Raw genomic sequence first — 14227 nt, 5'->3', positions numbered from 1 at the left:
TATTAGGTAAAATCATTCAACAGAGGCATAAATTATTGAGTCTGACAAGGATCTGATTATCTGTCTTATCCAATAATTGCTTGTTCTGTTGTCAGTTTAACTATCACTGGCTTTGTTTCTCACCAGTTTTCCTTTCCTTTTCTCAATAATAAATTACACTAAAAACATTTGATCTCCCAGGAAATGGTTTTTAAAAAACAAATGTAAATTCCAAAGCCCCCAATACATTCATTCTCCTCTTCCTCCACATTGGAAATAATAGCAGCTGAGTGTTTGTCCTCCAGATTGAGACTGTGTCATGGAGGAAGGTAATTAACCCTTGTCTTTCTTTCTGCTTTCCAATTCCCAAATTTCTGTTCTCCGTTTTACAGTCTTTAACCAAGCCACTAGTTTCATCCAGATTTCAGACTTTTGACATTTAAAAATAGCTATTCAAGTTGTTTCAGTATTGCAAATAAAATATCAAGCTTTTGAAATATCCAAAATTACTCCCACTTTTTATATCTGACTGAGTTTTCCAGTTCTGCATGGAATAGTGAATGCAACATGCTGCTAATGGAGGAAAATCTATTAATGACCAGATTCCCCACTATGGTTCAGTAACCAATCTGAGTGAGAATATTTCATTCTGCTTCACTGTACAAATGATTAAATAGTGGGCACAGTGTGAGTGTGGTCTGGTTGTTCTTCTTTTGGGAATCCCTAAAGAAATCTTCATCTGGGAAGCCTCAAACTACTTCTGATGCTTGGGCATGGAGAACAAAACATCCCAAGGGAATAGCTATGTTTCCTGGTCTGTTTTCTATGGTCTATACTCTTGAAATATTTTTTTGATTTTTTTGCAGGGTGATTTTTAAATACACATTGTTTTCTGTTATTGTAGACCTTTAATATTGATAGGGTGGCAATCTGTGGATTTGACCGCCCATGGATTTGACCACACCCCATATTATTCAGTGGGGTTGTGTGCACACAGATGCACTGATGCATTTGTGCACATATCACTGGTATTGAATAGTACCAGGGTCGTCCATATTTTTTGCCATCTGCTGCCGGGAAAGGGGGGGAACAGAACCAGTGGGAAGTCTGCTATATAAGGAAATGATAGAATAATTCTAACCTGTTAACACTGGGAAGTCACAAGTACTCAGACATCTTTGCTTCATGGGAATCATTTCCAAAGATCACTTCTCTGCTTTCCTGAAGTACCACATGCCACATTGTTACTGCTACAGTGACACTTTAAAAAAATAATATTTTTTTTAAAAAATTATTCTTTTGTGACAAAATAAAACATTAAATAAAGGAAAAACCAATCAAGATGCAGAAAGTGCAGCAAAAAGATTTGTGGAAATGTAATTGTCAGTATGGAGGAATGTATAGCGCAGAAAAAAACAGTGCAAGTTAAGCTATCAGAACACAAAAGTGATGAGGGTGTGATACACGGCATCAGCATTAAGTTATCCCTATGTGTATGGATAGAGCAGTTTTCAAATGCAACAACCCAAAACAACTGACTAGTGCAACCTAGCCTCTGTTAGCATTATTGTACTTCTATTGGGTGAACCAAGAGTCTTCAGAATTTTTCTATCTGGAATATATTGTATCTTGGCTATCAAATCTACACACCTTTAAACAGCAACAACAGCCAAACATGTTGTATCTTTCCTATTTTTATCTCAGTTTCTTCTGTTTTATGTTTCCTCCTCCTTAAAAAGTTATGAAAAGGTTTCAGTGAATAATTCTAAATATTTATTGCAAAATTGACATTGTTTGGGTGTTTTAAAATGTGGATATTGTAATTTCCCCCCCTATCTTCTTCATGTAGAACAAATGAACTTTCCCATCAAAAAGAGCTCATGGAAAATGGTAAGTTATGCACAAGGAATATGTTATAGAGAATTGCCCCAATAAAGCAAGAAAGATCAGCATTAAGAAAAATAATTCCATATATAGTATATTCTTCTGCTGTATAAGATCCGTTTGAATCGGCACTGCTGATAAAAATTCTGCTGTTCCATCACATATGGGGGGAGCTGATTCTTCTTACCATTATGAATATGTAAAGTCACTTGTTTTTTTGTGGATGCTGGCCATGAAAGCCTTCGATTTCATAAAGTCACTTGCCTTGTTCAGACTTTGGTTAGTTTTCAGAGTGCAATTAGGTCATTTATGCTAGCTAACCATGAATGTCTAAGGGCAAGTCTACACCAGCCACTTAACCTGGGATCAGTCTGGAGTTTATGTCCTGGACTAGCCCTGAATTGATCATTATGGTTACCACATGCTGAATCTGGTGTGACACTGTTTCATTGTGCACATGGGGCAGCTGAGCTAACACCATATTGGCCCCACTGGCCAATACTCCTTGGTGCAGCTCCTTGCAAGAGCATAGTTGTTGCTATTGCTTCTGCTGAGGTCAGAATGGAGCACTCTGCCATGTGATCAACAAGGTGAGATTGCTCTACCCTCTCCATATCGGTCACATGTGTGCCCCATTCTGACCTTAGAAGAAGTGACAACAATGGCCAGGCTCTCACAGAAAGCTGCTTAGCTGATAAGGCAGTGGTGGCTGCTCCAAAGAGGATCTACCCGCTTCCCTGCACTGCTCAGCACAGTGTAAGGGAGATGGTACCAGGTTTTTCTAGACAACTGGATTGTGGCAAATCAGATTCAATCCAGCTATCCAGACACCCAAGAGAATGGAGGCATGGCAGAGTTTCCTGGAAACTCTGGAATGAAAGATGTGCTCTCTTAAAATAGAGTAACACTTTTTAAAAAGTAGTTTTGCTGTGGATGTGACTATACATTATCTGGACAGGTCACACTGGGACCAGGATGAATCCAGTATATATACTTAGTATATCTTCTTTTTGGAATACCTGTATTGTAAACCTCCTTATAGAACATACAGAAGCTGACTCCCACATTTTAGCTAACTCCCAAAGTGATAACCTTACTGAGGGGGATAGTATCTCCTTCTTTTACTAGTGGTCACAACAATACATTGTTCTGCTTGGCACCTTTTTGAAAGTACCTTTGTCTAAGTCTGGACAATAGCACATATGCATAATGATTTTCAATGTGTCAGCCATTTACCTTTCCATTGCTCCCTCTGAAACTGAAGCCTCTCTAAATACGTTGAGGTCCTTCCTGATTTTTCCATTATGTGTGGAGAGGTTAATAGAAAATAGCAAAAACATTTAAAAGCTGACTGGTGGTACTTTAGTAAAAGGTACACCAGTAATTGTCTAGATGATTGCTACTCCTTCCAGTCAAAACACATTGTGCAATTATTCCACTGTTCTCTCCTCAATTGTGTCTGTGTTTGTGTGTGTGTATAAAGGCAAAAGAAGAAGCAGGGAAACATGGTAGGGTGTACAAGTGGAAGATTACTGTGTCTTTATTCCAAGGTTCACTCTGCCATTAGAGAGAATGATATAGCTACTTCGGGTAGAATATTTTGACTGTCATGAAAAGGGAGCCAGTTTTAATCTCTCCATTTAGGACCTTATGTTCAGCCGACCATTTTTTTTGAGGTTGGAAGCTCCCCAACTTTGAAAAAGTGTGGGCTGAGGCTTTGACACAGGATGCATTCAGATGGCTGCATCCCAGCTAGATAGGCAGTGACAGGCAGTTCTGGATTCAGAACTGAAGCCAGAAGAGGTAAAGTGGCTTATTTGCCATGGGATAAGCTCCTTGGTTAAAATTATAGTTTTATTGCCAGAGACGGTGAGAGGTACTTTTGGGGATATTCGTTCCCATGTATCCAAATAATTGGCTGGCTTTAAGCACTACACATCTTGATTTTAAACATGGGAGCGTGCTGTTTGCTATTAAACAAAATAAAGTCTTGAGATGGTGAATGAAGCAGGGCAATTGTGTGATGACATTCTAGTCCAGGGGCCTTCCTGTGTTAAATGTCAGGATTTCAGTGTGCTGCCAAATGGAATAGTTTAATCACTATATACCATAACCCAGCTTGCACATTATAAAAGTCTTATTTCTGTCAGTTTTAGCCCTATGTTAGTACAGTAGTTTGTGGGTTTGGTAGATGGGTGCCTGCTTGATACTTTGGTGTAGCCACATTGCAATTTTTTTCCTCTCACTGGAGAATTAAAGCAGTTTGACACCACTTTAACTGTCATGACTCTATCCTGTAGAATCCTGGGACCTGTAGTTTGGTGAGGCACCAGAGCATTTTGAAAGATCAGGGTGAATACTTCACGAAACTACAAATCTCAGAATTTCACAGGATAAAGACAACTAAAGCGGTGTCAAACAGCTTTAATTCTGCAGTGTGGTAGTGCCCTTTGTCTGGGTTACTTTCCATTTAAATGCTTCAACAATTTTGTTAACATGCTTTCAAATTACCTCCAATAGTCCCCAAAACTCTGTGCCTTTTCTGAGCTGTTGTTTTCATCACAGGATGTAGACATTAAGCTCTTCAGGGCAAGCTAGTTGTTTTATTCTGTTTGTGTAAATTGTTGTGCACATTGTGGAACAAAGAATATTTAAATATTGACAAGCATGGATAACTGTTTGAATCCCAGTTTGTCTGACCTCCCTAAAAATTTCAACTCTTCTGGGTGAAGTAGTATGTAGAGAGATCTTGTAGCACTTTTGAGACTAACTGAAAGAACGAAATGAATTCTGCCACTTCTGGGTGAAGTTAATGACATTAAAATATTCTTTTGACATTCTATTTACAGACCAATTAATTGGAAGTTTTACGAGATCTTTGCAGCAGCAAGGAATTCAGGCTTCATTCATTTATACAGCAAGAAGACCTTCAAGAGTGAGTAATTTCAAAGCTTAGCACCATTATATGTTGGGCACATGGCACATAATGGATTTCTGGTGGATATTGTGCTTGATGTTACACATTTCATTAAAAGGGTGTGTTCACTCTACATTCTTCATCCTAAGAAATAGGATGACAGCTAGTGTTTAAGAGGCAGCAGAAGAAAAGAATTAAGGCTTTGGATGTATGCATTAAAATTTGAATGTTGATGACAAAAATGACATTTAAATCCATCATCTATGTCCTTCATAAGGACAATTGCAAGGGTCCCAACCTTTTTGGACCAAAGTGCACACAGGGAATTTGGAGAGTTGTGAATCATCTATTAAAATCATCACCACAGGGAGTCACAAGACACCCACTAGCCAGATGTCAAACTTGTAAGATTAAAAGAACTGTAACTTGCCAAAGAGCCTAAGCTTGAGGAAGGAATTGGAGTTGAAATCCTAAACACAAAACCTGCTTTGGACCTATAGGTTTTCTGCCTTAAATTCATTTCACAGAAGATAAACTGATGAATATCTGAGACAAGTAACTTGTCCAAGAAATCAAGAACACACAGAAATAGAGTCCTAACTCCAAAACAAAATATTTGCAAGCACAAAGAAATATGGATGAGGAAAAGGAGGAGAAAACTTCTACAAAAGCCAACTTTGTTCCCTTAAATTTAATGGCTCAAAATACCCGGTAATTTCATTTACAGCACACAGATCATTTAGCATTAGGAACGTGCATTTCCTTCCCTAAGGGTGTAACTGTCTTATTTACAAAGCAGGAAAGTCACTGTGTTAGATTAGGGACGATAATTTGAAGGTTGCCCTACCCTTTTGGCATCAAAGAAAGCTGCAGGACTGTGGGCTCCTTCAAAGTGGTCATATGTTGTTGGAGGTTACAGGTTTGGTAGCTGCAAGGTGTTTTCTAAAACAGATGTTTCTGTTGTCCCTGATGATGTGGTGGCAATTCCTGGCACCAGCAAGAACATTTAATTCCTACTCAGATGGTGCTTTCTTTAAAAAAATAATCTTGGATATATTGGAAAAAGGAACTTCTGTGATTCAATATTTGTGGTCCATAGGTTCCTTGGTTCCAACTCCTCCTCCTCATTTCTATGATGTGTGGTACGTGTGTGTGTGGATGGGGATGACTGACAGCTGGGATGTTCCCTTGCAGTTTACATTAAGGATATTTATATCACTGTTCCTTTAAAATGAAGACCTGACCTTACCAGCTCTCACAACATGCAAAACCAATAGGTTTAGGAGTGAGTAATGGAATTGAGATCTGAATGATGATTGGACAAGCTGTTTATTATGTTTTTCAGCTTCAAAGGCTTTCGTGACCAGCATACATAGCTTTTTGTGGGTTTTTCAGGCTATGTGGCCATGTTTTAGAAGAGCTTGTTTCTGACATTTCGCCACCATCTCAATGCTGGCATGGAAGTGAGTGGGATATATATATATATATATATATATATATATATATATATATATATAAAATGTGGCCCTGGTTAGGAGGAGTCACCCTGGGTTAGAAGGAGTGATTAACACAGATATTAATCTAAGGCCTCAGGGTGGGAGGATATGCAAAGAGGATTTGTTTAATTAGAGATCCATTGTGTGCTGGGAAAGCTGGGTGGTTTTCATTTGCATTTGCTGGGTATTGATTTTAGTGTTTTTCAGGACTGTTAGCCAAACTTTGCTAACTTTAAGGGTTTCTTCTTTCCTGTTGAAGTTGTCCAGGTGCTTGTGGATTTCAATGGCTTCCCTGTGCATTCTGACCTGATAATTGTTGGCAAGGTCCAAAATTTTAGTGTTTTCAAACAGCATTTTTGAAATATAAACCATCCTGGGCATAAATTACTATTTGAAAACACTGAAATTTTGGACCATGCCAACAACTATCAGGTCAGAATGCACAGGGAAGCCACTGAAATCCATAAATACCTGGACAATTTCAACAGGAAAGAAGAAACTCTTAGCAAAGGGGCTTTGCAGACAGCCCTGAAGGGGCGGTCTCCAGCTGCCCCTTTTACAGCCAGATTGGGGCTGTGGCAATTACATGCTACAGCCTTGAGCTGGCCTTTGCAGGATGCAAAAAGGAGCCACAAAAAGCGGCTATTTTTTGCACCCTGGAAAGTGTGCGATAGCTGTGGCATCATGGCTTTATGGTGCTCCTTCGGTGCTGTGTTGTGCAGACACAGTGCCAGAGGAGTGCCATGATGCCATGCACCATGTGGAGCATCTCACGGTGTCATGCCACCCTGGGGACAGAATTGGAGCATGCATCATGTGGATGCTATGCCCCGACTCCACCTCCAAGCTGACCTTTAAGGCTGGTCTGCACAGGGCCAAAGTTTGGCTACCAGTTCTGATAAACACTAAAATTAAGACCTAGCAAATGCAAATGAAAACTACCCAGGGTCAGGGGTTTTCCCAGCAGACAATGGATCTCTAATTATACAGACACAAATCTTCTTTGCATATCCCCCCTGAGGCCTTACCATTCAACAACAAAATAATACACAGATTAACATGGAAATCACTCCTCCCAACCCAGGGTCACACAGTATATATACACTCATTTTCATGCCAGCATTCTCTGAAGATGCCAGCCACAGATGCTGGCAAAACGTCAGGAACAAACTCTTATAGAACAAGGCCACATAGCCCGAAAAACTCACAACCTCCCCCCATTTTTTTAGCTTTCTTCATGCCCCACTTCCCCTCTGCCTTTTACACAAACTAAAACAAAAAAAAGTGCTAAGTGAGATCCTATGAGTGAATGCAGAGGTGGCTTGTTGTTATTGTTGAAACCCTATGAATGAGAGACATTCAAGAACACTGGTCATCAACTGCCCCGCTCAGGACTTGCAAACTCAGGACTGTGGTTTCTTTAATTGAATAAATCCATCTGTAATGCAGACTCTCCCTTTTCTTCCATTTTGCCAAGTATTCTCATTTCCCCCCATATCAGCATCTCATGATATGTCCAAGGTATGACAGCCTCAGTTTAATCATCTTGGCTTTATTTTTGGCACTAGGTGGTACCAACTGAACTCTCATCCAGCACCACATTTCAGTTGAATTGATTTTCTTCCTGTCAATATTCTTTACTGTCCAGGTTTCACAGCCATATACAGAAAATGTAAATACTGTTACATGGATGATTCTGACTTTGGTATAAATGAAACATGTTTACATTTGGGAATCTTATCTAGTTCATTTATAGCTGCCCTTCCCAGTCTTATTATTATAATATTCTTGATATTAATTTATGTAACAATATTCTTAATAATGTTATAGTATAAGATTTGATTTTACCTTTACTCATAATGGAAAGGTGGCCTTATTTTAAAAAAGACAAATAAAAAGGCCTACTAAACTGGGGGGGAAAGCCCCTTCCTTTTCCTCCTTCCATTCTGCCCATTTTGAGCACTGCTTTACATTGAAAAACTAAAATTTAACTTGTGGTTGCAGACAAAATACTTAATTATTTCCCAGCTAGGTCAGCCAGATTCCAACATGGAACATAAAGACAAGTTTAAAATAATTACAGCAAGAACTGCTTTGAGCTGGTTGAAGCGAGCTGAAAGTAAACATCAGTTTGACAGTATATCAGTTCACATGGCCCTGAGACTGAAATGATAGCAGTCTTTTATTATTCAGTCCACAGGACATAATTATATTTGGCTAAATAATAGGAAGCACTAATTTCTGCTCTGGAGTTATTTCCTAGCACAGAAGCTGTGCCTCTTTTACTCAAATGGTATGTTCATTTTCACAAAGAGATAGAATAGAATTTATATCTATTATGTTAATGTTTTGCCAGAAAGATTAGAGATCACTTAAGTGTCCCACATATGTCACTGATAATGTTTCCCTGTATTTCCTCTCAATACCCATGTAAAGACTTGTAAAGTTTTACACAAACTGAAAGGATTTCCCAGGAGACCAAGGGGGAGAAAAATGGGGAAGATTAGGGAGAACTGAAAGATGAAGTGCTAATTTCTGTTGAAAGAAAAAAAAGACACACTTAAAGTCCTTTTGTCTGGGTCAATGTCAATTTACCTGTCCTAAATAATTTTCCACCTTGTTCAGCCTCAGGCTAAAAGGAGAGATGTTGAGAAATTCTATACAAGGCAGCAGAGTATACTTCTGCGGAAACAGAATAACATTCAAACTACTAGGTGTGTGTCTTCTGCTTACTGTAAAGTGCACATGTCCCCCACATCTGAATCATGTATAAGTGGCGGGGGGGGGAGCAGGTTTTTTAAAATCTAAAGTTATTTTAAACACATACTTATAATTCAGTTTTTATGCCAGTAAAAATATTTATTTTTGAAATCCCCATACAGGTAAATGAATGCTCAAATAAAACAGAGATGGATGGAGTTTTAAATCTACTGTAGTTCAGTTGTTCCTGCTTGTCCTGCTCTTGACTGGGGCCTTTCATACTTACTGTAGAAAAGGAAAGAAATATTGCCACAAAGAATGATCAGCATCCAGCTCTAAGTTATTGCTTTCACCTGAACCTCCTTGTCCATCTCCTTCTTTCAGGTCCCTGTGCTCCCCAAAAACCTACTTTGAAAGACTAGGAAACCCTGTAGGGTGCTAGATTTTTGCCACTCCAGAAAGCAGCAGAGCAGGGAAAATAAAGTCCCATTAATGGTAGCATTGGGTAAAGAAGTACTGCACTGGATTCTGGTGTAAATGTATAATGTTAGCACTTAGGAGTTTATCACTTAGGAGGGATCCCATGCAAAAATGGGATTTAAAGTGAACCCCCCCCCCTGCAAAAATGGATTTAGTATCAGACGATGCCCGGGTTAACCCAACATTAACCCAGACAGAAAGTAGAAAAGACACGCAAAAGTGCAATTGATTTTCAGATGGCATCACTTTTAAGGTGCATTAATGTAACATTAACCTGGCTAAAAAGTAGACAAAACACTATTCTTTTTACTTTCCGAAAAATTCCAGAAGAAAAAAAGAATGATGTTTTGTCAACTTTCTAGCCAGTTTGATATTGCATTAACCCCGATATGTTTGAAAATCAATCACACATTTGCATGTCTTCCTGGGTTTTTTGGGGGGATTAAATCCCATTTTAAATCCTGTTTCTGCATGGTATGCCTCCCATGTGATAAACATCTTAGAAAGCTGAAGCTGTTGTGTGCCTTCTAGTCACCTCTGACTTATGGTGATCCTAAGATGAATCTATCATGGGAGTTTTGTGCCAAGATTTCATCAAAGGAGGTTTCCCATTGCCTTCCTCCTAGGCTGAGAGACTGGGATTTGTCCAAGGTCACCCAATGAATTTCTATGCCTGAGTGGGGATTTAAACTGTGGTCTCCCAGAGATCTAGTCCAGCATTCAAACCACTACACCACACTAGCTCTTAATCCCTGGAAAGAAACTTCACCAGTTATCATGGAAAACTTCCAGATGATTCTGTGAAAACAAATGGCTCAGCCTTAAACCTGACTTCTTCAAGGCTTTCTATACTCCTACCTTTTTGCCATGCTACAAAACTGAGAGTAACACATATACCCCCAGCCTCCTCTAAGAGCTGCGTTGCTTCTGAGGATGTGTTGAGCCAGTATGGTGTAGGGATTTAAGTGTTGGATTTGGACTCTAATGACCAAAGTTTGAATCCTCACTTGGCCATACAACCCATTGGGTGACCTCGGAATTAGACGGCAATGGCAAAGCCCCTTTGAAGAAATCTTGCTAGGAAAATCCCATAATAAGTTAGGGTTACCATAAGCTGGAAATTACTTGAAGGCATACAACAACAACAACAACAACAACAACAACAACAACAGAAAGGCTTACCCATAAGTGTGGGGGGGAAGACATACTCCTACTACAGAAAGTTGCATTCATTTATTACAGTGACAGTTATTTTTGCAGTTTTACACTGTTAAAATAATGCAGTATGTATGAGCCACAGTGCTAGCCAGAGAGACCTCCTAATGATTTATTGCCTGTTCTGCCCAAAGATTGCCATGGAGATTATCGCACTGCGTTCTGAGAACGTTCCTATCATCACGTGATGAGAACTTTCCTGGAACAGATATTACTGCATTAGTAAACTAGAACGTGATCAGACCGTGATCAGAACTGCATTTTACCGCACAGCGATTCCTGAAACCGTTCCGAGAACATATTCCACCAAGGCCGCCTCCGTCTCCTGATTGGCTGAAAGAATGACAGGCAGGGAGGCAGGAAAGCAAGCAGGCGAGCGACTGCAGTGAGGGAAGGGGGGGTGTGAGAGAGAGAGGGGGGAAAGGAGGAGGGAGGGAAGGGAGGGAAGAAGGAGGGATCGGGAGGAAGGCTGGGAGAAAGAGAAATGAGGAGAGATGAGCCTTGCCAGTTACATCCCAAATCTCCTTTGCAAGGCTGGGAAGAAGGAGGAGCTCCATGCAGGTCTCTTCAAGCCGAAGGAAAGCAAGTTGCCAGGGAGGGGACTGGGCCAAGGGCAGAGCCATAGCAGCTCTTTAAACCGGTTAGAAAAGAAGAGTCCTCTGCTGTCATCCCAATTCCCCATTTTGGCTGCTTGTCAGCCTTTTGCCTCCTGTGTGTGTGCGCATGTAATGTGTGCCTTCATAGAATCATAGAATCATAGAGTTGGAAGAGACCACAAGGGCCATCCAGTCCAACCCCATTCTGCCATGCAGGAAATCACAATCAAAGCATCCCCAACAGATGGCCATCCAGCCTCTGCTTAAAGACCTCCAAGGAAGGAGACTCCACTACACTCTGAGGAAAGAGTGTGTTCCACTGTCGAACAGCCCTTACTCTCAGGAAGTTCCTCCTAATATTGAAGTGGGATCTCTTTTCCTGGAGCTTGCATCCATTGCTCCGGGTCCTGTTCTCTGGAGCAGCAGAAAACAAGCTTGCTCCCTCATCAATGTGACATCCCTTCAAATATTTAAACAGGGCTATCATATCACCTCTTAATCTTCTCTTCTCCAGGCTAAACATCCCCAGCTCCCTAAGTCGTTCCTTGTAGGGCATGGTTTCCAGACCTTTCACCATTTTAGTCGCCCTCCTTTGGACACGCTCCTTTTTGAATTGTGGTGCCCAGAACTGGGCACAATATTCCAGGTGGGGCCTGTGAGCTTCCCTCCCCGCTTTAATTCTTGTCTGGCTCTTTGCTATGGAATTCTGGGAGTTGTTTGCTTGCTTTTGTGTGTTGCTCCAAACAGAGGAGCTTTTGTGGGTTCCTTCCTGGAGGGAAGGAGGAGAAGGTCCTGGGCATTCCTGCCATCCTTGCCTCCTGCAGGCTGCCAGCACAGGAGCCCCGCTGGACATGACACTAGAGGCCCCCCACAGAAGCAGCCAGACCCTCTCCCTCTTGATCTCTGCTCTGGCCCCCCTGTTTCCCTCTCTCTTTCTCTCTCTTTCCCTTCTTTCCTCTTCTCTCACTTGTCCCAACTTTCCTCCCTTCCCTCCCTCCTTCTTTCCCCCCTCACACACACACAGCTTCCCTCACTGCAGTCGCTCGCCTGCCTGCCTCCCTCCCTGCCTGTCATTCTTTCAGCCAATCAGGAGACGGAGGAATGCGAGAACGGATTTGAGAACACATAAGAATACCGCACACACCTCTGTTGGAACGTTCTCATCCCGTTCCAGCTCTCTGGGAACACATTCATATCTGTACCCTCCTGGAACACATTTGGAACGCATTTAAGCGTTCTGAGAACCCGATTGGAACACATACTGTGCGGTATACTCAAATGCGTTCCGTTCTCATCACGTGATGAGAACGGTCTCAGAACGCAGTGCGATAAACTCCCATGAATGTGCAAGAGTGCCTTTTCAGAAGTAGTACATTTCCTTAAAGTTTCATTTCATCTTTGTGAAAACCCAAAGTGCCCATTCCATTTTCAACAAGTTATGCTGAATCCTGTTTTGAAAAGAAGAAAAAAGAACCACACACACACACAAAGAGAGCCTGCTGTGCACTTGTATATGCAACCACTGCCTCAATTTTCTTTACTTTCTTCTTGTGAATAGCCTCTAATCTAATGCTCTGCAGCAGCACCCACCTGGCTCACTGATCCATACATACTGCTGAGATTTCATTTACTTGCGACTAACATTTTCTCCTTTTATGGCTGTGCAATCTCACCTAAATGCTGATTCCTACACATTGCCACACTATTCATGTTCCTGCATGCAACAATATTTTTTTTTAAAAAAACATCTTCCATACAATCCAGCTGTAGAAAGAGGTTTTCAAGTCTGCATTGATAGTTTTGAAGCCATACATAAGTTGTGAAGCTAGATATTGATCTTTAATTATTTTTTTTTCATATTTCAACTTCTTTTCAAGCTGGATGTATTGATTTTAAGAATAGAAAGGTCTTGTTGCAGAAAGGGGGAAAACAAACTTTTACATTATGTCCCTTGACTGTGTATTGGTAAAGGAAGAGGCAGGTAACTAGCTAAAATATATATTTATTTTTTCACTTAGTGTGGTCAAGAAATGCAGTGGTCTTGGGAGAAAAAAATCCACCCCATTTGCACTTCTAACCTTCCAAGCTGCTCTTGGCAAATCTTGGCTTTGCTATGATGTTTATTAAGTAGTTGGATGTTAATCCCTTTCTGATGAAATGTTTGAGACCAGCATGCTCCCAACAGAATTTAGCATTATCTTTAAAATGTTTATCTGGTCACCTAGCCATTAATTTATCCATCTTTAGTCTGAAACCATTTAGTGGGGTCAGAAGTCTGAAAATGGAAAATAATGCCAGATTTTCTACTTGAATTTGATAGACATTCACTCCCGGCCTTAGTTTTTGCTTCTGAATGACCTCTAAATAATATCCCATAATTGTATGCAGTGTGAGCGGTTTTAAACATCTGTTTCCATGGCACCAGAGAAACTTTTATTCATATACTTTTATTGACCATATTTAGTATTCTTATGCTGAGTTGGTCCCTGGCTTGAAAGAACATGTTCTGATCATCTATTGAAAAGATTTTGTAATTTATAAATCTTCCAATATTGTTCCATATATTTCTGCCAATCTCTAATGTGTTGAAAGGCAGACTATATATTTTGGGCACCTCACACACTCCCTCTCTAGATTTTAATTTCCCACTTTCAATGTGATAAGAATTGTCTCTTGAGCACATTTCAAGGCACTGTTTGGGGTGGGAGGAAGAAAAAGGAAGCAAACACCACATAAAATACTTCTGTGAGAAAAGCAGTCTTTGTTGTTCATTTTATATTTCATGCCTATCCTTTGATAGATGTGAAATATATATATAAAGAAACCTGTTGCATTTTACCCTCCATCTATAGCCAGGAATTAATGTTATGTACAGATAGTCATTCTTGTGTCATCATGAACTCACTCATCTTGACATTTTTTAGAGCTGTAAAAGAGTTGCACATCAGAAATGATTGTGC

General features: G+C 40.4%; 1 protein-coding gene across 1 annotated transcript in view; it reads left to right on the top strand.

Moving 5' to 3' along the window:
- LOC149312314 (V-type proton ATPase subunit S1-like) overlaps positions 1–14227 on the top strand; it is a 79414-nt gene that overhangs the window by 34492 nt on the left and 30695 nt on the right. The window contains exons 5-6 of the mRNA XM_089526845.1: positions 1829–1869; positions 4713–4798. Of these exons, the coding sequence (XP_089382971.1) occupies positions 1829–1869; positions 4713–4798 (127 nt within the window). The remainder of the gene's footprint in view (positions 1–1828; positions 1870–4712; positions 4799–14227) is intronic.

The sequence above is a fragment of the Sceloporus occidentalis genome, unplaced genomic scaffold (genome assembly GCF_023333645.1).
Source record: "Sceloporus occidentalis isolate IW3139 unplaced genomic scaffold, rSceOcc1.0.p SCAF_5, whole genome shotgun sequence".
NCBI classification, from domain to species: Eukaryota; Metazoa; Chordata; class Lepidosauria; order Squamata; family Phrynosomatidae; genus Sceloporus; species Sceloporus occidentalis.
This window is presented reverse-complemented; position numbering and strand designations above follow the sequence as displayed.